Source organism: Garra rufa, chromosome 19 (assembly GCF_049309525.1).
Source record: "Garra rufa chromosome 19, GarRuf1.0, whole genome shotgun sequence".
Taxonomy (NCBI): Eukaryota; Metazoa; Chordata; class Actinopteri; order Cypriniformes; family Cyprinidae; genus Garra; species Garra rufa.
The window spans coordinates 17,181,432-17,194,702 of NC_133379.1; the positions used below are offsets into that span (position 1 = coordinate 17,181,432).

The window sequence follows — 13,271 nt, forward strand, 5'->3', positions numbered from 1 at the left end:
AAGCAGGAGTTGCTGACCATCTCCAATGTGCCCCTGGCTGACTGCCCTCCCTCTCCCCCCAGAACCGCCCCTCCCTCCATGAAGGTAAGCGGCGCGTCTGGTTCTCAGGGCCTGTTATGAATCAGCACAGAAAGAAAATTTACACAGAGAGCTTACAGCTGCAAAAAGCAAATTAAAGCATGAAGTCAAGTCTCCAGATAACATTTCATAAATAGTTTATTATAAAGCAGCAATTATTGACTCATTTGGTTCACACAGATATAAACGTCTTTCTTTCCTCTTTCCTCGAGACAAGACCCTAGCGCAAACCTGTAGCTGGTGATGTGCCCTGCTTACTCAGTAGACCATGACTTAGATATCCTCTAGGTAGTCTATATGTTCCTCAAAGGAGGAAGAAAAAACAGCAAACTCTCAAAATGCCCATCATATTTTATAAGAATGGAAGAGATTTTGCACTTAATGTATATTAGTCACATGTGGGATCAATTTTAGTTAGTAAACTTATTGCGGATGTTCTTACAAAATCACAATTTTGAAATAAATGTGTTCAAAAGTCTGAAAAATCTGTGTAAATTTAAGGAACATCACTACTGAACACCTTTTTTCTGAAATTAAGCACACTTTTTTGGGAGTTATTCCATAACATTTAGTTTTTATATGTTTACCACTGTTCAGAACTGTGCTAGTTATCGATGTGCTGATTAGCATCTTTGAGCTAGGTTCAAAAGTATCTAAAATTGTCACTACCGAATCATTTGGTGGTGATTTGGTAGTGACGTATCTGCTTTTTTTTGGATGTTATCCCATAAAATTGTCATTACCAAAAGAGTCACGACCGAAACATGTCATTTTTGTTTCAATAGCAGTGTTGGGGAAAGTTACTTTTAAAAGTAATGCATTACAATATTGAGTTACTCCCTCAAAAGTAACTAATTACGTTACTTAGTTACTTTTTATGGAAAGTAATGTGTTACATTACTTTTGTGTTTCTTTTTAAATCTGGGCAGGGCTTGCTTGTTTGTTTTTAATATAAAAAGTTCTATTTTTGACAAAGGTAAAAACCTCTTCACACCAAAAGCCTCAGGCTTAGAGAAAAGTAAATTTATTTCTGTAAAGTAGACTGCAGAAGAAAAAATGTCAACTCTTTAGCAGTAAAAAAAGGAAAACAAATGTTAGATTATCTTGAGTAATTTTTGGTTATTAGTATGGATGAATTGGATCATGTCAGCAGCAAAGTCATCTGTTAATAAAATGGGATTAAATACATAAAGGATATTTGTATTATTTAACATATTTAATTATTGCAGATTGCGTCATATTCTGAGTTGAATTTCACTGTTTTTATTCATTTTGAGGAATACTGTATCTGTTTTTTTAGTGAGTGAGATGAATTAATGCATGTTTACATTTATTCTAGAACTAAAGTAACATCTTACGATTCCTCTCAACATGGGGACAGTAAAGCTTTTAATCAATAAATGGGGGAAAAAGTAACTGGCGTTACTTATTTTAAAAAATGTAACTCAGATATTTTCTTGTGAATTAAAAAGTAATGCGTTGCTTTACTAGTTACTTGGAAAAAGTAATATTATTACATAACTTAAGTTACTTGTAATGTTCAGTAGTGACAAAAGGGAACACAAAATCCTTTATTTTGGGGAAATAAACAAAATTTTACTACAGTTATGTAGATTTTTTGTATTTTAGTATGTTTTAGTAATGTTTTAGTATGCAAGTTAAAAATTGTGTAATGTGATGTGCTACCAATGCATTACTGTCACTACCAAAAATGTGCAGTCACTACCGAAACATGGGATGTTTTGTCAGTAAAGTATGCTGAATCAATTTTTTGCCTTTTACAAAAATATTTGGATTAAAAATACAATAAATGTCATAAATTACACTTAAAATATTGTTAAAAATGTAATTATTTATTTAAATTGTAATAAATGGCAATATATATATATATATATATATATATATATATATATATATATATATATATATATATATTTACAATATAGATGTAAGACAAACCTTAACAGGTCAATATAACCCTTCTTATTAAATTCTATAGTACTGTGTTTCAGTAATAACAAATTTGGGGAGAGGACAAATATACAAAACGTTCAGAAAATACAATATGAGAATTAACTGCACAATTACTAGAAATGTGTACCTCTTGTATACATACAATTTATTTGGAAAAAGACAAATTTTGTTCAAGATGTTTCCAACTCTGACTTAGAATGGCCCATATATAACAATAAGGGTCCCAATACAGAGCCCTGAGGAACCTCACAATGTTTTTTTGATTTTTTTGATTGATAACTGATTGTCAGGAAACATCATTTGACATTCTGTGAGATCAGCAACTACAAAAGCATGTGTATAACAGATAAACTTGTATTTCTCAAAGGAATTTTGACATACTGTAAACTTAGCAACTAAAATAGCCTGAACTGACAGTAAGTGGAGCTTGCTCAACCACATGCATGTCATTCACACTTAGTAGACTGTAGTGCATGCTGGCTTTGTTGTTGACATGTTAAATAGAGTGAAACACTGTCTAAATATTGTATTTTTTTCCCACAGTCTACTCAGTTTTTTGACATGCTGGACAAGATGGAGGTAAGAAGTGAAATCCTTCATTTATATATGTACAGTTGAAGTAAAAAGTTTACATACACCTAAAAGAATCTACAAAATGTTAAGTGGGATCATACAAAATGCACGTTTTTTTTTTATTTAGTACTGACCCAAATAAGATATTTCACATAAAAAATGTTTACATATAGTCTGCAAGAGAAAATTGTTGAATTTATAAAAACGACCCCGCTCAAAAGTTTATATACACTTGATTAATACTGTCTTGTTACTTGAATGATCCACAGCTGTTTTTTCTTTTCTTTTTTTAGAAGTAGTTGTTCATGAGTCCCTTGTTTATCCTGAACAGTTAAACTGCCCACTGTTCTTCAGAAAAGTCCTTCAGGTCCCACAGATTATTTGGTTTTTCAGTCATTTTTCCAAAAATGACTGTTTGATCAGTTGAGGACAACTGAGGGACTCATATGCAACTATTATGGAAGGTTCAGACACTTATTGATGCTCCAGAAGGAAAAACAATGCATTAAGAGGCAGGGGTGTAAATGTTTAAAATTTGAAGATCAGGGTACATTTAGCTCAAATACAAAAATGTGTGGGACCTGAAGGATTTTTCTGAAGAACAGCGGGCAGTTTAACTGTTCAGGACAAACAAGGAACTCATGAACAAATAGGACAAACAAGGAACTCATGAACAAATATCACTAAACAAACAAAAAAAAAAAAAAAAAAAAAACACAGCTGTGGATCATTCACAGTATTCAGAATCAAGTGTATGTAAACTTTTGAAACAGGCTAATTTTTTATAAATTCAACTTTTTTTTTTCTCTCTTGTGGACTATATGTAAACGTCTGTTATGTGAAATATTTTATTCAGGTCAGTACTAAATGAAAAATAACATGCATTTTGTATGATCCCTCTTATTTTGGTAAAATAATTAAGATTTATTCTGCAGATTCTGCAAGGTGTATGCACTTCAACTGTATATTTTTACTTGGACAGCTAGAGTAGCTGCTAAGTACTAAATTGTTTTAATTTAGCTTTGGTAAATTGAAACTATAGATGTGGTAATTGCGTTCTGTGCCTCGCCACTCCTCCACTGTCAGTTGCTAACACTGCAACCATTGACATTTTGACCCTGACCCTTTAGCAGGTTTCTGAGGTGGAGGAAATGGGGCCACAAAGATTAAAGGTCAGAGGGTTTGAAAACATTTAACAGGGTTACAGCTCAGCTCAGTGCTTGTCTGTTTCAAACTTGGAGTATTTTCATTGCATGAAGCTGGATTCATAAATGTACTGTATGTAACATTATATACTGTACAGTGGGTCCAAAAGTCTGAAAATACTCTGATTTTTGAAGTTTTAGAATTTAGAAAATATTAATTAATAAATATTTTAGATTCTTTCTTTTCATCCAAGATGTTCATGTCTTTCTTTTTTCAGTCTAGAAGAAATTAAGGTTTTTGAGGAAAACATTTCAGGATTTTTCTCCTTATAGCGGACTTCAGTGGTGCCCAATGGGTTGAAGGTCCAAACTGCAGTTTCAGTGCAACTTCAAAGGACTCTGAACAATCCCAGACGAGGAATAAGGGTCTTATCTAGTGAAATAATTGGCCATTTTCTAAAACAAATAACAAAATATATATACTTTAGAAAATTACCAATTGTTTCTGTGGATAAGACCTTTATTCCTTGGCTGGGATCATGTATACTCCTTTAAAGCTGCACTGAAACTGCAGTTTGGACCTTCAACCCATTGGGGACCACTGAAGTCCGCTATATGGAAAAAAATCCTGAAATGTTTTCCTCAAAAACCTTAATTTACTTTCAACTAAAGAAAGAAAGACATGAACATCTTGGATGACATAGGGATGAGTAAATTATCAGGAAATGTTTATTCTGAAAGTGAACTAATCCTTTAAGTAACACAGAATTTTCACTTGGGATCAGACATTTGGACCCCATTTTATACAGTATAAAAAAAGCATATTATAAGCAAAATAACAACCACTGAAGAAATAATCCTACCCTCAAATGCATGTGTTCATTCAGATTCTCCAGACAACCTCATAAAAATATCTCTTGTAAGCATGACTGTGAAGCATTGTGTGGACTGCATGTAATTTCTCATATTATGTGGTTGCATGAGCAACATATGCCTCATAACACGCTTCCTGTCACGCACAAGCATCTTTCCAAAACATTGTGACGATCTCCATTTACAACATTACCTTCTAAAATTGTTATTTTTACCCCTGCAGGACGATTACATTCCATATCCACGGATAGATGAGGTACTGCATAATAATGGACTTCTAAAAACATTTTGTGTTATGTCTTTGTATTGTGTATCAGACGTCACTCTTTTCCTAATGGTTTGATTTCTCTTTCAAAGGTGTTACAGCGGGGTGAGCCATACCCTCAGGTCATCCTGCCTCAGTTCGGGGGTTACTGGATAGAAGATCCCGAAGCCCCTGTTGCCATCCCGAATTGGGAAAATGGCTTCTGTGAAGAGGAAGATGGAGAAGGAAGCAATTCAGGACAGTTTGGCTACAGACTGGAAAGCAACTATGCCATTCGCGCATACCGCAAGCACTTTCTAGGCAGGGTAAGAACTCAGTTAAGCAATTATGTTTAGTAAAACCAGTCCACCAGTAGATCAAACAGGAGCTTTTGGCAAATATTTGTGTAAGATCATTTTAAACGGCTCAAACCACAGGTCGTCTTTGATTGTCAGAGCTGTAATAATCAGCAGTCGGTGCAATTTAACCCAGTGTTCTTTATGTTGCCGATGGATTCGTTTGCAATTAAACCGCTTCCTCTTATCTGGCGGTCTCAGGAACATCTGAACTTCTACTGCACGGCCAGTAACCATGGCAACCTCGTACTGTCCCTCAGACACGAGGAGGTGAAGGAGCAAGAGTACCTGCACATCATTCTCAGGTAATAACAGCCCTTTCAATCTCTTATGTGTAATTACGTGATTGGCACATTTTGAAACGTTTGATTGCATTTTTCTATCAAATTCTGCCTCGCTTAGGACTCCATCAAAGACAATCTATGACAGGATCTCTTTGGCGGGCTTGACTGAGCTCCCCAGTGTCCCTCAGTTAGCAAAGGTAATGATTGCGCCCTGCAGAGATGGTCTATGGGTTTAATCACTTAAAAACAGGCCCTTAAGTCTTATCGATTAATGTAAAGAACTAAAAATCATTTCTAAAATCTAAAGCATTATTTATCAGTGTTCGACTGAGTAGATTCCAGGGAATATATCCAAACATCCAAGTACTTGTTTATTTATTCTTCTCACCGCATTGTTTTTTTGAGTCTGTCTCATGTAATGCAGCTTTGCAAAGAGGCTGTTATTGAAGGATGGAGTAGGTCAAAGTATATTATATTAAAAAATATATATTGGATATGACAGTAAACTCACAACCCGTGTCGGAGTGGCGTTTTGCATTTCACATGCAAATGTGGCGTTTCTTAAGCGCAGCAGGAAAAAACAGACCATTTATTTCTAAGGGTCAAATAGAGGGTGGAAAATTCAAATGAGTGTTTTGTTATTTGAGTGTTTTTGGTACAAAAAAAAAAATAGGTAACATTATAAGTGAAAAATAATTATAAATTGTACACTACCAGTCAAAAGTAAGTGAACAGTAAGATTTGTTATGTCTCTTCTGCTTACAAAGCCTGCATTTATTTGATCTTAAGTACAGCAAAAACAGTCAAATATATTTTAAAATGTAATTTATTCCTGTGGTTTTAAAGCTGAATTTTTAGCATCATTAATCCAATCACATGATCCTTTATAAATCATTTTAATATTCTGATTTGCTGCTCAAAAAACATTTATTATTATTATTTTTACGGTGAAAACAGCTGAGTTTTTTCAAGTTTCTTTGAGGAATAGAAAGTTCTGAAGAACAGCATTTATTTGAAATAGAAATCTTTTGTAATACTGTGAATGTCTTTATCATCACTTTTGATCAATTTAAAGCATCTTTGCTAAATAAAAGCAAGGTTTTACATTGGTAAAGTGTAAAACGTTATAAAAGCTTTTTATTTCAGATAAATGCTGATCTTTCTATTCATCAAAGCATCCTGAAAAAAATGTACTAAACTGTTTTAAATATTGATAATAATAATAATAAATGTTTCTTGAACAGCAAATCAGCATATTAGAAGGATCATGTGACTGGAGGAATGATGCTGAAAATGTAGATTTGATCACAGGAATAAATTACATTTTAAAATATATTTAAATAGTAAACTGTTATTTTAAATAGTTAAAATATTTCAGAATTTTAGCAGGAGAGACTTCTTTGAAAACATTAAAAATCTTACTGTTCAAAAACTTTTGACTGGTAGTGTATGTGACCACTTTTAAATTAAGTGAGTAAACCTGGTGTTTGTTGACTAAGTGGCTGTTTGTGTTTTTGTATCATGTTTTTCTTTTTTACTATAGCTACTATGTGAAGACATTGTAGGTCTGAGGTTTAGTCCTGTGCTGTACCCAAAGGTGAGTTCAAGATAAATAATTGTATTATTAATATTGTAATATTATTCTAAATAATATTATATGCACTACTGTTTGGGGACTGTAATTTACGGAAAACCGACTAAATTAATATTTTCATTCAGTTGGACTGCATTAAATTGATCAAAAGTATCTGTAAAGACATTTATAAAGTTACAAAAGATTTGTATTTTAAATAAATCCTGTTATTTTGAACTTTCTATTCATCAAATAATCCTGAACAAATATATATACTATTGCTTCCACAAAAACATTAAGCAGTACAACTCTTTTTAATGCTGATATTAATACGAAATGTGTCTTAGGCACCAAATCAGCATATTACAATGATGATTACTGCTGAAAATTAATATATTGTACTAGAAAGCCATTATTTTAAAAATGCCATAATATTTTTAACTTTAACAGTACTTTTACTGTATTTTTAAATCAAATAAATGCAGCCTTGGTGAGCAAGTGTTTTTGCAAAAACCGAAGCCCATTTTCGCCATAATAATTTTAAAACTTTGTCTTACAATTCTGACTTTTTTCTCACAATTGAGAGTTTAAATCTCTTATAACATCAGAATTGTTAGATATAAACTCACAATTCTAAGAAATAAAGTCAGAATTGCGTTATACAAAGTCACAATTGTAAGTTATAGTCAGAATTGTGAGACATAAACTCGCAATTCTGAGAAATTGCTAATATAAACTCACAATTCTGACTTTTTTTCTCAGAATTGCACGTTTTTTCTCACAATTGTGACTTTTTTCTCAGAATTGCACGTTTTTATCTCACAATTATGACTTTTTTTCTCAGAATTGCGAGTTATTAAGTGAGAATTGTGAGAAATTGTGTGAAGTCTTTTTTCCCCTTAACATTGGACTTTATAACTCGCAATTGCAAGTTTGTCACAATTCTGAGAAAAAATGATTTCTCATTTCTAATATATCATGCAATTCTGAGAAAAAAAAGTCAGAATTGTGACCTTATATCTTGCACTTCTGACTTTATAACACGCAATTGCAAGTTTATATCTCAGAATTCTGACTTTATAACATGCAATTGCGAGTTTATATATCACAGTTAAGTCTGAATTGTGTGATAAAAAGTCACAATTACCCTTTTTTTTGTGGCAGAAACATGCTTCCATAGTACAGACATGTATATAGTTGTTTTTAAACTACTATATACAGTAGTTTTAAAAAAAATTACTGATTTATTTTTTATTTGTATAATTCCTTAGTCATTCCCACAACGTTTTTGCGATGTTTTTACATTATGATTATTTTTTTTTAGCACAAACACATTTTTAAGCAAAACATTTCATAAAAAATTATTTATATTTTAAAATCTACAATAATTGACATACTTTTCAAAATTAGGACGCAATATTTTGGAGGCATATGTTTCAATTTAAAATATGAATAATGTATTCGAGCTTTTTTTAATTACATGATGTTTGTCCTTTAGATGGGTTTTTATGAAGTCTGTGAGGGGATTGCATATTTCATTAACACAATATTGCTTCTAGCCGAGATGATATTAATGTGTCAGATAAAAACCCATTACAGATTAAAAAAAAAATTACCAGTATGTTTTGCAATGCACTGTTGAACTGTTTTGCCAGCTTGTTTATTAAAGAAACTATTTTAGTCAGTAGCAAGATGGTTTAAGAGATAAAAACTATTGCATGGAAGGGGTTATTTCTGAAATGTTGGTGTAACTAAAGAGTCTGTCAAAGTTGTCCTGATAAAGAACATAATATTTGTTTGATATTTATCTTGATTTATGTTTGTTTTTTTTCCAGGGCTCTCAATTAATAGTGAATTATGATGAGCATGAATTAAACAACACATTTAAGTTTGGCGCCATCTATCAAAGGTTTGGGCAGGTGAGGATGTTGATGCCGAATGTGTACAGTTCACTGGCTGTTATCCACCTTTTTCTTCCACTTGGAAGTAAGTCTATGGGTGAGACTTCTGGTTCATTATCTGCTATAGGGAAATGACGAAGAAGAATAACAACGTGCAGTAAACACTAAAACTGCACTACAAAGCAGTGTGTTCATAATTAAGTTAATACATTAAGATAATTTAGTAATACACACCAGTTTGCAACATCAAGCAGCAAAACAAGCTGTTTTGTACAGAAACCAGAAGCCAGAGCCATAAAATTTACAAATGGCCCAGCCTACTCTTACCAGAAGAAAAAGGTGGATAAACATCAAAGATGGCCAGGCTGAGGTTCTCAAGGACATTTTAACAGAAGCTTTCTAATCAAGCTGCTTTGATCTGAATCGCCAAAGCAATAAATCAATAAGTTGTTACCTTATGTGAGTTTTTTTTTTATCTATTATGTCCCGTTATCTTTCCACACTTTCTTTCTCTTCCTGCTGTTTTCTTCATCGTTTGCTGCGCTCTGATGTCTTTTGATACTATCTGATGCCCACAGACCTCAGAGGAGGAGTTGTTTGGGAACAGTGAAGAAACTCCAGCGTTTGCAGAGTTCCTCCGAGTGCTGGGAGACTGTGTAGAGCTGCAGGACTTTAAAGGGTAAACAAGAGAGACATAAAAAAAAGAAACATTTGTTTGATTAGTTAGGATATGTGAAGAAATAAAAGGGCAGGCTTTGATTTCTACACACAAAAGCTTTCAATTTAACTCATGCTGTTTCATCAGTAAAACTTTTAAAGGGATAGTCATTAATTACTCATGCTCATGCTGTTTCAAACCTGTAATATATTTCTTCATTTATCTTCAGAAGACAAATTAAGATATTTTTTTATGAAATCCGAGAGCTCTCTGACCCTCCAAAGACAGCAAGTTTAAGGTCCAGAAAGGTACCAAGAACATTAACAAAATAGTCCAAAACAAAATGGCACTAGGGTGACACGGAGAATACAGAGAAGAATTGTTGAATAAAGTTGTTATTTTAGTTTTTTGTGCAACAAAACACAAGTGAGAAAGAAACCGAAACAACAGATGCTTCCACATGTAATCTAACACAATCGTCAGACATAAAACAGCATCAAAATCATAGATATGTAAAACTGTGTGTAACGTTAAGGAATAAAATGTCGACCCATGAAGAGGTTATAATGACTGGCAAGCTTTAGGGTGTTCATCAACTCCATCTACATTTTGATTAGCATGAATAGTCTTTTTTTTGTTCTTTTTGTTCAAAATGTTTATTTATTTTTTATTAATGAAACTTACCCACATTCAAGTGTTTATAAAAAAAGAATGCATGAAGCTAGAATAAAATGTTTTTGTTTACAAGCAGATACCCTGATACCCTGTTCAGATATTCATATAACAAAACATATACAAATGAATACCTAACTAGGGACATAGTAGTATACTTAAAGGTTGTATCAGCGATTTCTAGCCTAAAACATAAAGTGTCAATTTCAGCTGAGCTTTCTTCACGATCCGCTCGCTGCCTGCCCCATAAATTGTCTGTGAAAAAACCGCGTCTCTCTGGTCAGCCTAGGGTCCGAGATATGCCAAAAAAACAATCGGCGCTATCAACATACCACAGATAACCAAACAGTGTTCCAACCAATCAGCGTCAGGGGTTTGGTGTTGTGGACTTTCCTACTGGTGCTGGGATGTGAGGGAGGCGGAGCGAAAGTCCACAACACCAAACCCCTGACGCTGATTGGTTGGAACACTGTTTGTTTTTGTGTGGAAAGGTTGGTAGTGCCGATTGTTTTTTTGGCAAATCTCGGACCCTAGGCTGACCAGAGAGACGCGGTTTTTTCACAGACAATTTATGGGGCAGGCAGCGAGCGGATCGTGAAGAAAGGTCAGCTGAATTTGACACTTTATGTTTTAGGCTAGAAATCGCTGATACAACCTTTAAAGTATGATGTAAAGTTCACTTAAAGAAAACTTAGAGGAGTATACTTTAAGTATAAAACTACTAAACTAGTCATTTACTGACACTATACCTTTAAAGTGTACTAAAAATGCATAAAAAATTATTTAATTAGTAAACTATCAGTATACCTATATGTTTACTTTTAGTATAATTGCAGTACAAACTGAAAACATAGATGTAAACTAGTTGTGTACTCAAAGTATACTACTGTAATACTCAAAGTATACTTAAAAGAAAAAAAGAAAATGGGCCAATTTAGTTCCAAGGAGTGTTGAAATAGTACACTTAAAATTATACTACTAGTACACTGATATTTACATAAAGTATACTTAAAGCAACTTTTCCCTCAATGCTCCCTCTACAGGTTAGAAGCGGAATTGTCCATTACCGCTGTCGTAAATAATTTAGCCTACCGTCGTGTCACATGCACGTTATTTGTTTGAAAGGCTATCCAGGACCGGCTTTGGAAATTACGATGTCCAGTGACAAGGTAGAGTATGTTGTATGACTTTATAAAAGTATGAAAAGCTTTTGTGAAGCCTGCCGTGAAGCAAGTCGCTCATTTGAACTACAAAACCGCGACCCGACGACCCAAACTTACATAGTGCTGTTAAGGCTGGTAGAGGGTCGCAAAGCAAATACGAAAGTGCCGTTTCACCCTGTTATGAGTTGATGAACCACTGACATGAGTTCGGAAACATTATTTTAAGGTAAAAAAAAAAGTTACTTAGTGGGGCTTTTAAATGTTCTTGAACTTTACGTAAGTATACTTAATAAAATAAACCTAAAGTATACTTCAGATGTGACATGCACTATTTTGTCAGTGCTCTTGGTACCTTTCTGGACCTTGAACCATTGGCCCTTGCTGTCTATGGAGGGTCAGAGAGCGCTTGAATTTCATCCAAAATATCTTCATTTGTGTTCAAAAGATGAACAAAGGTCTTAACAGGTTTGGAACGACATGATGATGAGTAATTAATGACAGAATTTTAATTTCTGGGTGAACTAATCCTTTAATACACCATTTTTCACTCTTTGTCTTCAGGTTTCGAGGTGGTCTGGATGTGTCTCACGGCCAGACAGGGTCTCAGTCAGTCTACACTGTGTTCAGAGGACAGGAACTCATGTTTCACGTCTCTACCAAACTACCCTACACAGAGGGAGACACGCAGCAGGTGCTCACTATGATCAAAATCTACACAATTCCAACACCGGGACAATCGGAATGCTGTTAAATAGACAGCATGTGATTTCCTTTATGTTTTTTTTCCTGGATTTAGGTCCAAAGGAAGCGCCACATTGGGAATGATATTGTGGCTGCAGTTTTTCAAGAGGAGCCCACACCTTTTGTGCCTGATATGATCGCTTCCAATTTCCTTCATGCCTATATTCTTGTTCAAGTGGAAAACCCTGGAACAGATGACACCGCATACAAGGTTTGTCATTGAAATTTTTTTTTGAAAAATGTTTGAGCAAAAAGAATGTTTATTGAAGATTACGGGAAGTATCTTTGGGAATTCTATCTGTTTGTTAAATTGTAATTATATGATGCAGGTGTCTGTCACAGCACGTGAAGATGTGCCACAGTTCGGTCCTCCACTTCCTAGTCCGCCCATCTTCAAAAAGGTAAACACTACAGTGTCCACCTTACATTTTTTAATCAGTATTTTTGTCTTGTTTTCCATTTTAAATATCTAAAAATCTTAAAAAAAAAAAAAAAAAATATTTAGAAAAAAAATGGCATAATATATAGACTTTTTTCAGATATTTTTATAGATTATTTCTCAAACTTATTTATTATTTATTTACTTATTTATTTATTTTTACATAAATCTAACAGATTTAAGATTCGCTTATGCTTTAAACAAGAATATATAGTCAAACCAAAATTTCTCACATTCTCACAGTTTATTCGCTATAGTTTAGAAAATAGTTATAAAATATAACAAGAACTCAGCATTAAACTGTCAGATCAAACTCATCTTAATCACAAATGAATTACAGTCAAATCAAAATGTATTCAGACACCTTCAAAAAAAATTTTTTAAATATCTAAAAATCTTAAAAAAATAGCAGTTTATTTGGAGAAAAAATGCGTAATATATAGACATTTTTTAGATATTTTTATAGATTATATCTCAAATTTATTTTTATTTTTTGATTTATTATTTTTTGTTGTTTTTTTTACATAAATCTAACAGATTTTAGATTAGCTTATGCTTTAAACAAGAATATACACAGTCTAACCAAAATTTCTCACA

At 33.4% G+C, this 13,271-nt stretch overlaps 1 protein-coding gene across 3 annotated transcripts in view; it reads left to right on the top strand.

Annotated features, from left to right (window-relative positions):
• rap1gap2b (RAP1 GTPase activating protein 2b) overlaps window positions 1-13,271 on the top strand; it is a 74,643-nt gene that overhangs the window by 48,058 nt on the left and 13,314 nt on the right. For all 3 annotated transcript variants that reach the window (XM_073823887.1, XM_073823888.1, XM_073823889.1), the window contains 13 exons: window positions 1-84; window positions 2,596-2,631; window positions 3,756-3,797; window positions 4,867-4,899; window positions 5,001-5,213; window positions 5,445-5,548; window positions 5,646-5,724; window positions 7,071-7,124; window positions 8,936-9,019; window positions 9,580-9,680; window positions 12,056-12,185; window positions 12,291-12,446; window positions 12,565-12,636. The exon at window positions 1-84 is cut by the window's left edge and continues 1 nt beyond it. In XM_073823887.1, coding sequence (XP_073679988.1) covers window positions 1-84; window positions 2,596-2,631; window positions 3,756-3,797; window positions 4,867-4,899; window positions 5,001-5,213; window positions 5,445-5,548; window positions 5,646-5,724; window positions 7,071-7,124; window positions 8,936-9,019; window positions 9,580-9,680; window positions 12,056-12,185; window positions 12,291-12,446; window positions 12,565-12,636 — 1,188 coding nt within the window. The remainder of the gene's footprint in view (window positions 85-2,595; window positions 2,632-3,755; window positions 3,798-4,866; window positions 4,900-5,000; window positions 5,214-5,444; window positions 5,549-5,645; window positions 5,725-7,070; window positions 7,125-8,935; window positions 9,020-9,579; window positions 9,681-12,055; window positions 12,186-12,290; window positions 12,447-12,564; window positions 12,637-13,271) is intronic.